General features: G+C 47.3%; 1 protein-coding gene across 1 annotated transcript; it reads left to right on the top strand.

Moving 5' to 3' along the window:
- Window positions 1–222: 222 nt before the first annotated feature.
- Window positions 223–3,563, top strand: LOC102574675 (interleukin-8). Its single transcript, XM_006265654.4, has 4 exons — window positions 223–563; window positions 1,650–1,785; window positions 2,710–2,793; window positions 3,557–3,563. Exons 1-4 carry the CDS (start codon window positions 509–511, stop codon window positions 3,561–3,563), a joined length of 282 nt encoding a protein of 93 aa, XP_006265716.1. The 5' UTR covers window positions 223–508.
- The last annotated feature ends 11,492 nt before the right edge of the window (window positions 3,564–15,055 follow it).

The following is a 15,055-nucleotide window of genomic DNA, read 5'->3' as shown; positions in this document are numbered from 1 at the left end:
TTTACCATTGATTTCAACAGGACTACAGTTCAGCCAAGGTGTGCAAGTGGCATAGTAGACATTACCTCAAATACAGAGAGATTTTTTAAAAGAGCTATGTCTTATGTGCACCTTAGATTTAAAGCAGAATTCCAGGATCTCTAACTAAAATCAGTCTATACCTCCGAAGAAACAGGATGTAAAGTCATAAATGACTCTTCAGTGATTTTGTATATCTTGCATGTTTTGTGTATTGTATTTGTTAATAAGGTATTACAGTTGAATGACAATTTAGTACATGGTAAAGAAAACGGGGTTTTAGCAGCACAGCATGACTCATTACATGATACCATCTTGCACATTTTGGATTTTCCTCTGATGGACTCCACAGGTGGGGCTGGAGCACACACAATATATAAAAAGGAGGGGTTACACATATCAGACTCCAGAAGCCTTTGAAGACAAGAAAGGTCCTGTGTTCCTTTGACCCAGAGCCAAAAGAGTCAAGGAAGAAAATTCTTGTGTAATCATGAACTGCAAGATTGTCTTGGCTGTCTTCCTGATCTCAGTAGCTTTGAATGAAGGTAAGTGAATCCTTTATAAAACTGACAGAAAAAAGCGTTGCTTATGCATATTTAAATGAATAGGTTCATAAGGGGAAGCATCTTTAATATCTATTTTAAAAAGTAGTTTGTTTTAAAACTTTTGCAATAGATATTTCAGCAACGTCTGAAGAACTACTTGCCTATAGCTTTTGAATAAGCAGAAGAGGTGCACCACCTCTGGGACTGCATACAGTCTACTAACTGAAGAAAATTTTGAGTTTTATTTACTGTGTTCTTATTTGAATGAAGAAAAGATCTTTTCATTATAATGTCCATATGTACCTATTGATTCTTCCTTATAAGACAACATGATCCTGTTTGTGACATTACCTTTAGTCGTCACATTCATGATTATGAATATAATCAAATATAATCACTGGAAGAGAGAATACACAGTATAAATAGAAGATAAGTGACCAGCCTTGAGTTGACAAAGATCAAAGGGTCAAGTATCACTTAAAGTTTTATATGGAATAAAATTATATAACCAAGCAAAGACTCTTCCTAGATTCAAAATGATTAAAACAAAAGACATTTCATTAGAGCAACAGCTGTTCTGAAAATAAAGGCATTTATAGACATGCTCTGGGAGTGCGGGGGGAGGGAGGAGAGTGCTTTAATGAGAAAGGCTCCTAGAGCCACTCCAATTAAAGTACCTGCAGCGTCATGTGTATCAGCGTCCCCACACTGAAAAATAGTGGCAGGGGCGCTATACCTGTGCCCCCCACCGCTATTTTTCAGCACAGGGATGCTGATGCACATGGCACTGGAGTCTGCTGGGGCACGGTAATTATGACACTAACAGACTTGATTAATCGAGTCTGCTCTGACACACTGTAATTACAGCGTGTCAGAGCAGCCTCCCTGCATGTGTATAGGTACCCAAAAGTTTTGATATTGAGAGGCAGATTAGAGTAGAGAAGAAACAATCTCTTAGCCTTTTTGTGAAAAAAGAACAGCCATCACTAATAAACCATTTTACACAAAAGCAACTCATTGTGCTCTGCTTGTTCAGATGGTGAGATCTTCTGCTTCTCTGACCACAGTTTTCTTGTCACGTTACAGGCATGGCCTTAGCACAGATTGGGAACGAGCTCCGATGCCAGTGCATAAACACTCATTCCAAGTTCATCCCCCGCAAATGGATTCAGGATGTGAAGCTGATCCAAAGTGGGCCTCACTGCCAGAATGTTGAAGTCATGTAAGCCCTTTTCCAAATTCTGTTACTTAACAAGGGAGAATGTGTCTGCAATGTGTTGGTTCAAGAGTTATCACAGGGGTTGAAAAACTGATGGGTCCTCACTAATCAGGGAGAGTCCATAATAGTGAGGTTTTGTGACTCTTTCATGACACTGTTTTCGCTACTGCACCATGTTTAGCACAGCCTCACAAACCTGCAATTTCCCTGGTGTAGGAATTCCACATATTTGAGGGATGTAACATTAATTAGAAGCCAAAAGAACCTGCATTGTGAGGACTGGTAAACTTCTGAATGGCAAAGACAACATGGCAACCCATGTTATGCAGGCATTTCAAAGGCAAAATGATCTCTAAAAATCCCAGTTCAAAGTAACGGAAGAAAGAAGAATTAGATTCACTGGGCAAATTTGGACAGACTTGCATGAAATACTTCAAAGTCCTAAAAGTTAAGTGATAAAGGGCTTCACCTTACTCACTGAGTCACAGAAAAAATCCGTATTTGAATATTACAAAATCGAATATCTACTCAGATAAAATTACTGCCGAGTACATGGGAGATTTATTTGTGTAAGCACTGCAGATTTTAGCCCTAAATTTAATGGTCAGGAAAAATGAAAAATGGAAAACAGAAGAAAACAAAACAAAAACAGACATTTTAAACATATGTAGAATATATCTACATGGCTTGAATCCATGCAGACCTATGCACATACACATGCACAGGAAGAGAGTTGTGTGTGTTTCAGATGGGTATTTTGCAGATATTGAGAAATTTTGGCTCAGATCCTTAGCTGATACAGAATGAAGTCAATGGGACTGTGTCAATTCATGCCAGCTATGACACAGTATCTGACAAAAGGATGAGGCTGTGAAAAGAAAGGAAAACCAAAGCATAGATGCTTAACTCTTGTTTCTCTTCTTGCAGTGCTACTCTTACAGATGGCAGAGAAGTGTGTTTGGAACCCACTGCTCCCTGGGTGATGCGCCTTGTCCAGGATATTTTGAACAAGTAAGTCATTAATTTTCAGTTAGAAGTACTTAATGAAAAATGGCTTAAAGCCCAATTAGACTGTTTCTTAGTAGGTTATATAAGTGTTCCTTATCAGCAAGCAATAGTAATCCTTTCCAAAAAATTCTCACTCTCGATCAAGTAAAACATAACAGGGGCCATGTCCACATGAGACACTGACTGCATAGTAACCCAATACTACTGTGCAGTGTCACATGGCAGCAACTGTGACATGATGCTACTGTGCAGTAGTATTAAACTACTGCACAGTAACATCACAAAAAAGACATTTGTTGGCACTACTGCACAATAACCTGAGTTACTCAGGTTACTGCGGATTAACTTCTGTGCAGTCAGCATCTCATGTAGATGTGGCCAGTAACACTGTGGTTATACCATTATTATGGGACTATGTTCTACTCCTGTCTCTCTCCTAGATATGGTGACCAGGCTGAGCCACTGATAAGTCCCACATATAATGAGCACTGGCAACTCCACCTGGAGACTTGCATTCCACAAATGCTCAGCATATCTGAAACAATCAGGTTATGCAAAATGGATTTTTCTCTTGCTTGCAGAGGTGTAAATTAAGAAAATAACCACACTTAATTGAAAACGTTTCTTAGTTGTGAATGCTAGGGTGATTCCACAAACTCTCTAGTTTGTCATCCCATATTGGATGCTTCTGCAATTCAAACTAAAGGTAACTGGTCCACACAACAGTTCCTATAACACTGTATCCCTTTTCTCCTTTTTTTCACAGGGCTTAAGTCAATACCGAAGCATTGCTCTAAGCAAAGTCAAACATAAAAAAAATCACCTCCTTTGTCCTTAAAGAAACATTTCAGTGAAGATGTCAGTCACTCTTCAACCAACTTTCACCTTCTTTGTCAATATGTTCAATGGAGACTGAAGCCAACTGCATTTATTTCCTATTTATGTATTTATTTAACAGTATCACTTTGTTCAAAAATGGTTCAAGTATTTATAGACTAGAAACTGAAAACACTGGATGGGACAAAGTGATTTCCTGAAGGAGATGAAGACCCTTTGGATATCACTTTAGCTAAACACACTTGGCTCGCTGCCGGGCACTTTGCAGCCGAGCTACGTTTATACTAAACCTTACCTTGTTGTTAGTAGGTCAGCAAACTGGCAGTGATTCCTCCACCCCTGAGGTTCTTTGGTATGTTGCATCAACAGTATCCTGAGCCACAACCAAGCTAAAGTTTATCTCTAGATTTGGTAACTCTTAGAACTGAATCTGCCAAAAATTCATGAGGCAGCATTTTCAGTACTGTTAGTGTTATGGATTTATTATGCTGTAGCAGAATCTTCTATGTATATTTATTGATGTATTTTAAAAGGTAATATTTAAATAAGTAACCCCCTGACATTATTTATTTAAATTATTCTGATTCAACTGGATGTTTTTCTATTGGGTGCTCTTTTTCTAATATTTTAATATTTCAAGCTATTGTGTATATGGATTTAACTGGTTTTGTCAGTTTATTTATTTTTATTTATTTATTTAGAAAAATGGAAAATATTGAAATTTAGGTCCATAAGATGTCCTTGCTCCAATTTCTTAAATCCCTTTGTTCATAAATTACTTTTATAATAAAATTTATATGTAAAAATGGATGGGTTTTATTTCTTATTCAGCAGCACTTCGCTTGATCTTTGCAATCTGACTTCAGGCCAGGCTGAACTGCAGACTCCAAACAGGTGGTGTGAATGCTACAACCCCATTATGGTAGACATTTGCTGGCCAAGTCTTCACGAGACACTGAATTCATAGTCATTAAAGTGCAGTCATTTAGGACTTGTGTAAACAAGTCCTAAATAACTGTGCAGTAACCTGAGTTACTGTGTAGTATTGCCGATAAACAGATTTTTTGTGACGCTACTGCACAGCAGCCCCGAGACTACCGCGCAGTAGCATCATGTCATGGGTTTGGCCACACAACACTACTGTGCAGTAGTCTCGGGCTACTGCGCAGTCAGTATCTCACGTAGATGTGGCAGCCGTGTCCCAAAAGAACTGCTAGACCTGGCTTCTGTGAGGAGAGGCAGAGAGGAAAATAGGGGAAGGGCCACCTGGTTTATGGATCCATGGTCTGCCACAAAACCAACTTTCTCCTTTCTACTATGTCCGCTCCCTGGGATTTGCCCACCATTGACTTTGAGAGGAACATGCACTGGGTGTTGCAAGGAACATGGCCACTCCTTATCTGGTTATGACTCCAACAACACTCACAAGCAAACCTGATGAGTGCATAAGATCATTCTGTGTCAGTGACTTTTGGGGGAGCTCTTGGCATCCTAGTCCTGGTGCAAATTGCAGTCTGTAGATGTTAAAATCCAAAGTAGTTTCAGCAGAAACTTGCCAGGCAGCGCTGGAGTCAGAGGAGCAAAAGAAGCATCCTGAATCAGCAAACAACAAGTTATTTCCAGTACTGGTGTCTGAGAACTTGACAATAATGGCTATTCAAACTCCAGTTCCTCCCTCTCCAACAGATATCAGTGTACTCTGACATCCATGTGGTCATATTTGTATTTCCACCAAAGACTGTATTAAGTATCAGTACAATTCACAGATAGTTGTACACATATAATTGTTAGTCTCAGGAACTTCAAGGAACTCAAAAAGATCCTTAAAGCTAGTTACACTAACTGAAGATCTGATTTTAAAGAGCTTCCATACATCACCCTAATTGATGTGGATAGGTTATTGAAAGCTAACTAGCAAGTATGTATGCTTTATGGTTTATTTTAAATAGACATTCTTTGGACTGAAGTCAGGGAGTGATCCCATAAAATCAAGTGTAACCTGCAAGTATTCGAAAAACGATAGCGCAGGGCTAAGTGCAAAGACAAGGACCCCAGGAGATGACAACCCAGAGTCTCAAGAGCATATCTTAAGTCAGGTTGGCCATGCTCTATAAAAGTAACAGCTATTTATCTTATTAATCAGTCCTAGTATATTAATTCCAGTCTCTGGACAATGTCTATGAATGTGTTATACAAGTCAGGGGACCCTGCTGAAGGACTGGATAAAGTCTCACTGAAGGATGTTGTTCTTACTCCTAGCTAGCACTTCTAGACATTAGGGCCAGTTTCTGTTCAACTTATTTATGCACTATGGACTTATATGCCTAACTGAGCTTCTATTCCACCCACCTAAGTCCTTTCAGATGCCTAACAGATGGAACAGAATCTGGCCCTGGATGCTTACAAGTGATCAGGGAGGGATGGGCTGAGATCAGGGCCCTGACTTTAAGACACTCTAAACTGGCCAGCAGACATGGAACTGGCCACTCACATACCTTCTCACAGGGCATGCCCATGTGTGCTATTAATGCAATTTAAGCATAATGTGCAGTAAAATAAGGTGCAGGAAACCTTCCCCTGGAATACCTCTACATGTGTGCCCTCTCAGATACAGATTTTCTCCTTCTGGGAGTAGGCAGATCCAGGCCTACTCCTACTCTGCTTTTCCCCCCTGCAGCTGCCAAGGGAAGGTACAGGATATGGCTACAGCTGCCAGGTGCCAGGGGTCTCCAGGGGGGCAGTCTCAGCCTGGCAGGGGAAACTGTCCCAACAGCCTGTGGCCAGCATGCCATAGATGCTGCCTACCCTCCCGCCAATGCCTGCCCCCAGTGACAGATGGGGCACCATGTCCACAAGACAGTTATGGAGCACCTCCTCCTCCCCACTCCCCACCACTCCCCATCCATGGACCCCAGGCCCTCAGGGCAACCCTGAGACCATGCACACTACAGACAGTTTCAAGCAACAGTTTTTGTATCCCCCTACCAACAACAGACTCCGTCCCACCCTCCTTCGCCAAAAACAGACCCTGCCCCTAGCCCCAGTGCCCACCAGCAATAAAGCAACCTCTTCCCGGTGCAACTATGTACAGTGTGGCCCTCCTGGAGGGGGAACAGTGGGGTGAAGGCACCTATGGGGAGGATCCTGGGGAGAGGCACCTGCCACCCTGGCCTCCAGCCACACCACCATAGGTGCAGACATCATGGTGAGGCCAGTGGGCTGGGGACTTGGCCAGGGGCTAGAACAGCTGCTGTTTAGGCTGCATAGCCTGCTCCTCCTCCTTTACCATGGGGCTGGGTCCAGCAGGGCCCACATGCAATGCTGGCAGCTCCCACTCAGTGGAAGGTGTTGGCCCAGGAAGGGGACCCAGCCACTGGGGGACCTGACTCAGGAGCAGGGGCAGGGGCCCTGTTCATTGCAGGTGGTGCTACACCTTGTCCCAAACCCACTGGGGGGCTTTTGCCTGGGCAGTGTGTGGCTGCCAGGGGGCAGGTGGGGCCAAGGGCTGGGCCACAGGTAGTTGCCAGGGGGCAGGTGGCCAAGATCAGGGGCTGGGCCATGGGTGGCAGGTGACCACCAGGGCCAGGATGGTGTCCAGCACCCAATGGTATTCCTCCATGTCCTGCACTGCTTGGGCCACCACAGTGGCCTGATGCTCTTGGGTATCCAGTATCCACTCCAGGAGGGCAATGTGCCTCTCCTCAAGGGCAAGGAGCCTATCCCAGAAAGCACGGTCCTCCTGGTCCCTCTCCTGGTCAAGCTCCATGTCCTGGATGTGCCAAGCCCATGAGTCCACCAGTCACTCCTCTGCCATAGTGACCAGCTGGTCTAGCAGGAGGGTGCGATCTTGCGTACTCTGCTGGCAGAGGCAGCGCATGCGGAGAGTGCTGGCCAGCAGTGGCAGCATCCTTGGACATGCATCCCTGGCAGCCACTGGTGCTTCTCCCCCATGTGAAGGATCTTCAGAACCAGAAAAGAGAGGGTCTTCGTGAAAGTTTTCAACATTTCAGTGACAAAATGCACTGTACTGAGGGGCTATGCACCACCCAGCCTCAGATCAGGGGTTGTGCATGAATAGGTACTCAGGGACCATGATAAGTTGGCTGGGTGGGCCCTGCCACAGGCAGCTGCTGGCTGAGCCCTCTGTCCTTGCTCTCTCCATGGGGGCAGGCAGTTCACTTGGCACTTGCTGCAGGCAGCCTGCTTTCCTGGTTCGCTACCCAGGCCCAGGCCAGAGCGGGCTCCTGCTGGCAGCTCTAGACCAGCTCCCCTCCTTCTCCTCTTAGAGGCTAGGCAGTTTGCTCCTGTGGTACCAGGCCCACACTGCCCAGGGTTTGGGAGGGGTAAGGGGCTCCTGCCCAGCTGGGATGTGGAGCTGGTGATGCCTCTACCTTCCCCCAGCAGCGCTTTCTGGACAGGCAGCCTGGGCCAGGGACCACATCGTGCATGGCCTGTGCCCCAAGCATGGTATTCCTCCATGAGAGTCCCCCAGGTGCACTATGATGACTTGTGTGAGCACACTGAAAGGCGCCTAACTTATGACACCCTGCTGCTGTTAATTGCCATGGTGCCCTGGGTGCAGGGCCCTGAGTTTTCGTAGCACCCCAGGCAAGCCTGTGCTTCCCCACAATGTTCACTACCACTTGGAAGGGTATCTCTGCCTATGCTATGATTGCCTGACTCCCACAGCTGAGGAGGAAATTGATGTTGCCATCAATGAGTTTCTCTGCTTTTGACAGGGCCCTGGATGCCTAGCTGGGAGGGCACTGTTCTGCTTAATAAAGTTGTGGACTGCCTCTCACCTCCCTGTGTGTTGTGGAGGGGAACTCCAGGGATAGAGGGGAACTTGCTCAGGCAGGGTGGGAAGCAAGGGGGAGGGAGAGGGAGGGGAAGAGAAACCCCCCCCCCCCCCATGCAGGGCCTCTGGCTCCAAGCATGTAGCCCTGGGGCAGGCAGGTGAGCTGGCACAGGCAAAGGCGGCCAAAGTGCCCCCTTTCTACCCCCTGGCCTTCCTTCCTGTGTGGAGCTTACGTGATGGGCATGATAGCCAATCTTAGTGGTCTGACTCAGACTGTACCAGTGGTGAGGTGATGTGGTGGCCCTCAGTGTCTCCAGGCATGGAAGCAAGGTATCTGGCTGCCTAGGCTGTGATTTCTCTGGGCAGGAGCTGGAGCTGACCACAGCCAGCACCATCCCTGACCCATCCTCCCCACTGGGACTGCATACCCGGAGTTGTTGAAGTAGGTGTTGACCCGGGCTCCATGAGCTGCCAGATGAGGTCAGGGGTGGGAAGCATGCTGGAACCTGCACCTGGTGCCCTAAGGGGACTTCCCCTGGAGACCCCAGCAGTGGCTCTGGCTGGCCGCCTGTGCTGGAATAGACATGGCGGCAATGTCCAGGGTTCCTCACAGCCAGGATGTGGTCCAGCTGTCACATAAAGGGCATGGTTCAGCAGGCAGCCCCAGACTGCTGGTTGTGGTCTGTGATGCACTGGACCCATTGGGCCCGCAGGGTTTTGCCCTTTCTGCAGCACTGACATCCCAACCACTGGTGGCCGTGCTCCCAGATGCATGTCACCATGGCCTCATATATGTGGGGATTAGACCAGCTGCCTCAGGCAAACTGCATATGCATCTCAGCACTGGCCTGTACTGCTATGAGGTGGGCAGTCTCTCCCTCTGACTAGCTGGAGTCCTAGGACACTGTCTGTGGCATTGGAGAGGCTGTCATTGTGGCTGCTTCCAGGGACCTTTGGGGCCCAGGCAGAGGCTGCAGGTGCTGGTAGGGGTTGTCAGATGCCTGCTCAGAGGGGCACAGTGCCCAGGAAATAGGCAGGTGGTAGAACAAGCCCCAGGGGCCATATCTGGGGTCTGCAGGCCTGCAAAGGCCAGCATGTGCCCACACTTCTGGGACCTGATGCCCAGAGGCAGGCAGCAGCTGACATAGGCCCCAGGGGTCAGGCCAGGGTTCTAAAGGCCAGGCTGGAACAGCAAGGACCACTGCTGCCACATGGCTGGAGGAACTCCCAGCCATGTGTCTCTGGCCCAAGCAGGAGACTGGCTCTCTGCTGGTGGCTGACCAGGAGCATATTTGCTCCCGTTCAGCATCTACATGTGTGCTACTACACAGTAGCTACTGGGCGTGACTACACCTGCGCTGGACTGCGCAGTTGTTACCAATGTTACTAAGCAGTACTGACACGCACAAGTCTTTTCCGATGCTACTGTGCAGTAGCTTGTTGCTACTGCACAGTAGCATTGGCATCACGGTTTATGCCTGCAGACCCTATGTCACTAGAGCAACAAGCTAAGGTGACGTAGCTCATTGCTACGGTGATGTAGCATCTTGTGTTGATGCACCAACTGTGAAGTTAATCTACTACTTGTACCTACAGGCAGTAGCCAATTGTACAGTAGACTAATTTACTGTAAAGTAAATGTTGCACACATGAAGATGGTGATGCTTTACTGCACAGATTAGTTTACTGAGCAGTACAATGTCTCACGTAGACATGTTCCCAGGTTACCTGATCTGCTATTCTGGATTATATGTGAGGAAGTCCCCCAGAATTTCTTGTGGTGGCTCTGACTGGACTGTGAATGAAAGATACTCAAAGGGTTTGTGCCCTTGGGTTCTGGTAATGAAGTGTTTGCTAGAACTGACTGAAGATTGCAGTTCTGTTCTGCATGCTCTCATCTGGAGTTCTTCCTAGGTAACAAATGCTGCTATTCACACTTGCTGAGTCTATATTGTTTTCATTACAGATGTACTTCAGTGCTTCTGTTAGCCAAGCCTCATGCCTGGTCAGCTATCTTTATCCATCCATTTCTTAAACCAGTGACTGTCAACCAGAGTGCCAGGACACCTTGGGGTTCCATGAGATCTTCTGAAATGTGCCACGAGGTGTAAGCAGATAAGTGGAGCTGAAGAGGTAAGTACAGGCTCAGGCTCAGATTTAGGCTCCTCTCTGACTGAATGCTGCCCCTCTGCAAGGAGGTAGGCACCATAGTAAATTTGTTTTTGAAATGCGGTGCTGCTTAATTCACAAAGGTTATGGAGGGGTGCCTTGAGTCCAGCAAGGGGCCCCTTGAGTCAAATGAAGAGTATCTTGAATGAAACAAGGGGTCCCTCAAATCTAAACATTTGAGAACCACTGTATTAGACATTCTCCTCTCCAGGAGGCAGGAAAAGAGGATTCTAGAAGTGCTGGGGGAATGGTTGAAAAAGGTATTGTGTGTAAAGAAAAATTAACTTGCCTAGCAACAACTCAGTAGGTGTCTGAAAAGGAGGATGTCTATAGAAATGGTAGAAATTATTTCATATCATAGGACATTTGTCACCCTGTAGTAAGGCTTAGGTGAGAATAGCAAGGGACTACATAGGGAAGAGATGAATTTCACCAAGATTATTGGTCCCAGCCACTCAAGAGTCAGCTGGGGTCACTGGGAGCAGCTGCATGGACAGGCATGCTTGACTGGGGACAGCAGCTCCTACAGGCAGGTCCTCCTCCATGCACCTGTTCCTGGGTTGGCAGGGAACATGCAGGAGGACTGGCTAGGGAGGGGAATGCCACCCACTCACACACCACAACAGCTGTCCTCAGCTGAGTGCAGTTCTCTGTCCACCCACTCCCTGGACCTCCAGCTGGAACAGGACAAGAGCAAGTCCACCACTCCCCCCGTACCCAGGTCCCAGTGGTGGCAGTGGGCAGGTGTCCCCTTTCTGAGCCCAAAGGTGTTAGTAGAGAGGTGGAGGGAGAGATTGAGAGATGAGGAGAAATGGTGCTGAGCATTTAGAAGAAGGAAGTAGTGTGTGGGAAGGTAAAGTGTTGAGGGGGGAGGGCACTTCTTACTTGCTTTACATATATTTTAAGTGCCTGGCTCCTGCTCCTACAGTGTAGTCCAGATTCCACAGAAGATTCACGTGTCTTTGCCTATGGGGAACTGCAGCAGGTGAGCTACACTGTGGAAGGAGGCATGCAGCAATACCACTGCATGCCCCCTGGATCCACCCGTGCCTAGAATTATGGCCAAACATCCCCCTTTTGTAAGATTTCTTTTGAAGTTTCAACTATCGAAAAGTTCCCTGTTTTCCATGTATTAGCTGTGCAAGTTAATTATTTTTTAAAATCTTGATTTTGCAGCTGCTTAGAGTGTGCAGCCATTTCAATTCTGAACCATGTGACTTGCCACCTGACCCTCCAAACATTACTTCATTTGAGAGCAGCAAGTTCATTTCCTTGAGGATGTGTCACAATTTAGTTTCATTTATAAAAGGAAACGAGGCAAATGATCGCACAGGTTCTAGGTACAAGCAGTGCAAGTGAGAAATGACTGACTTTAACCAAGTTGTGATGTAACCCCAAGTACCTTCAACATTTTCTTTCTGCCTAACAGCATCTTCTCTAGGTCCATGCTGTGCATAAACTCTGGCCCTGAGTTTTATTTCTTCTAGCTACCTTTTGTTACTACTCTTAGGGTGTGTATACACGTCAACACTATGTAGCCGTAGCAACACGCTACAATGCCGTACCATCCGCAGTTGTCTACACGTGACTAGCAGCTACTTCACTGTAGCAATGAGCTCCCCCAGTCTAGTGCATGACTATGTTCCTTTACTCTTTCTCTACCCTTTCCTCTACCCTTTTTCACCCTTAGATACTTTCCCACCTTCGTTTTTTTGCATAAAATCCATTTATAGAGGAATGGGGCCATAGATAGTGGAAGGCCAGGGCTAATGGGGCTTCCCTCCCCACCCAAATGTATGCAGCCCGGTTGCAGGCTTTGGGCAACTGCAGTGGTGGTGGAGGGTTGCACACACAGATGAGCAGCTGGAGCTTGCAGGTGGCTGGGAACTCAGCCCAGCCTGTGCCATTCCGCACCCAGCAGGTAAATGTGTGGAAGGGGAGGGGGTGCAGGAAGGGGAGGGAAGGGGTGTAGGGGTGCAGATTGAGGCCCCCATGGGGGGAGGGGTGAATAGGGCCCCAGGGTGGGTTGTGGGATGCTCCCTGCCTGGGTGGCTCCTGCCACTGCACACACTCGTGGGGCAGGCACAGGAGGTATGTGCTGCCCCTCCCCAAATCTGTGCATAGCATGGAGGCAGCTGCTGCTGTGCACTGGGCTCTGTCCCCGCTGCCGGTCCCTAGCAGCCATGCAATGCCTTGTGCCTCCCACCACCAGGCAGGCAGCACTGACAGCACACAGGAAGCAAGGGGCATTGTGCAGCTGCCAGGGCACCAGCAGCAGGGGCAGAACCCAGTATGAAGTGGCAGCAGCCTCCGTGCCACGTACAGATTGGGGAGGCACATGCCCCCTGTGCCTACCCCAGGGGTGTGCGCAGCAGCAGGAGCCCCCTCCCTGTGCCTCTGGACAAGCTGCCCAGGCTCCAAATGTCCCATGACCTGCCCCAGCCCTGGGGCTCCATTCTCCCCAGCCATTCCCCTGTCTCTGCCCCACTCCCTCCCTCACCATGGGGGCCTTGATCTTCCCTCCCACCCCTTCAGCACAACAGCCTTTTCTAATGAAACTGACTCCATAAATATCAAAAACACTTCATTAAAAAAAAAGTCTCCTAAATGCATACACAATGATTCCACACAAATATGCCTTTTGTAGGTTGTTGTGCTTAGTATTGGCTCCTACATCATATTGTGCTTGATCTTAGGGTCTGATCTACTCTTAAAAGAATTTTTCAGATTTAACAGAGTTTCTCCTCATTTACACCAGCCAACATCAGAGCAAAAAATAGCAATCAGCGATCCAGACCCACTGCGCTGGGCAATGTACAAGAGAATGACACAAAGCAGATAGTTCCAGTTTTGGCCCATCAACAATTGGAGCAATTATTTTTTAATGTTACCATGGGGCAGTCATGATTTTGATGGCATAGATTTTGAATAGATTTTGTGGCCCCATGCATAAATTCTATAATAAAGAGAAATAAAATCCGCAATGAATAGACTTGGAAGCCTGCACAAATGACAAACACACAGGTCTCAAACTAAGTCATGAACAATGATGTCACTAACTGCTCCCCAGATATTTTAAATTAGACATTCATCATTTGAGGCACATACACATCTGTTTCACTTTTCAAATACATATATATTTTAATGCAAAACTTCAATAAGAAAGAGAGAAGTGAAATCACTTCCTGATAAGATAGAATTAAATAAAAAGGGAATTAAATAAAAAAGATCTTGATTTTTGTAGCTGCTTACAGTGTGTAGCCACTAGGGGTGTGCGAAGCGAGCCCTATTCGATTTGGATTCAGATTCAGCCCAAATCAGGGACTGTGATTTGATTAATTGATTTGTATCACTGTTCCTGATTCGATTTGGCTGAATCCGAATCTCAAGATTCAATGCTGATTCTTTGAATCAATGATTTGGCCATAGACACAGCTTTAAATGTTTTTTCTACATACCTCAAGGTACCAGGCATGGCTCATGAATGCTGCAATGCTGGGGCAGATGGAGCATTCCACAAGAGTGTGTGTGTGTGTGTGTGTGTGCGTGTGCGTGTGCGTGTGCGTGTGTGTGTGTGTCCACCCCAATGTGCTCGGCAGCAAACAAGGAAGTGGATAAATGAAGGAAATGAACTTACTGTTCTCAAATGACGTAATGTTTGGAGGGTCAGGTGGCAAGTCACATGGTTCAGAATTGAAATAGCTACTAGGGCTGTGCAAAGCTTCAGTCCCTGATTTGATTCTGCAGAGATTTGGCCCGATTTGGCGGCCGAATCTCTGAAGTACTTCCAGTCCACTTCCTGGTCCTTTGGGGAGCATGCTAGTGGGCCCCCCCCCATGCCCCATCAGCTTCAGCAATCAGCCACAGGGGAACTCCGGGTACCTCCCCAGACCCAGGAAGCACCAGTCATCAAGCCATGGGGGGGGGGGTATGGGGGGTGCCCCTGTCTGCTCCCCAGAGGATCCAGAAGTGGATCAGAAGTACTTTCAGTCCCCTTCTGGGTTCGCTGCTGAGCACATGGGGGAGCTCCACATGCTCCTGTGGGACACTCCATGTGCCCCAGCATTGCAGCATTCATGAGCCACCTGCTACCTAGAAGTATGTAGAAAAAAATTTAAAGTCGTGTGTGCCCACCTAGCCTCAAACATTTTGTTTCGAGCCTCTCTGGTTTGGGTGCCTACCTGAATCCGCCCTGCCGTTACAGATGGTCTCTTGAGGAGGTATTTACCCGTGTCACAGTCCACCCCCTTCTCGCCTGCCACGACTTTGAGTCTTCCTCAAGGGTTTAGTACTGCATGATCTTCCTCATTGGCCCCTCGTTCCTCTGGCGGTCTTCTGCAAGGCTCCACCTCCCCTCTACCTCGCCCTATACCCAGCCAGGTGGGTCACTGTTGATCCTGTGGCCAATCTTGTGCACCCCTGGCACCTTTCAATCCACAACTGCCCTGCTCGTCTCTGCCT

The sequence above is a fragment of the Alligator mississippiensis genome, chromosome 2 (assembly GCF_030867095.1).
Source record: "Alligator mississippiensis isolate rAllMis1 chromosome 2, rAllMis1, whole genome shotgun sequence".
Taxonomy (NCBI): domain Eukaryota; kingdom Metazoa; phylum Chordata; order Crocodylia; family Alligatoridae; genus Alligator; species Alligator mississippiensis.
Note: the sequence above shows the minus strand (reverse complement) of the source record. Positions and strands in the feature narration are given on the sequence as shown.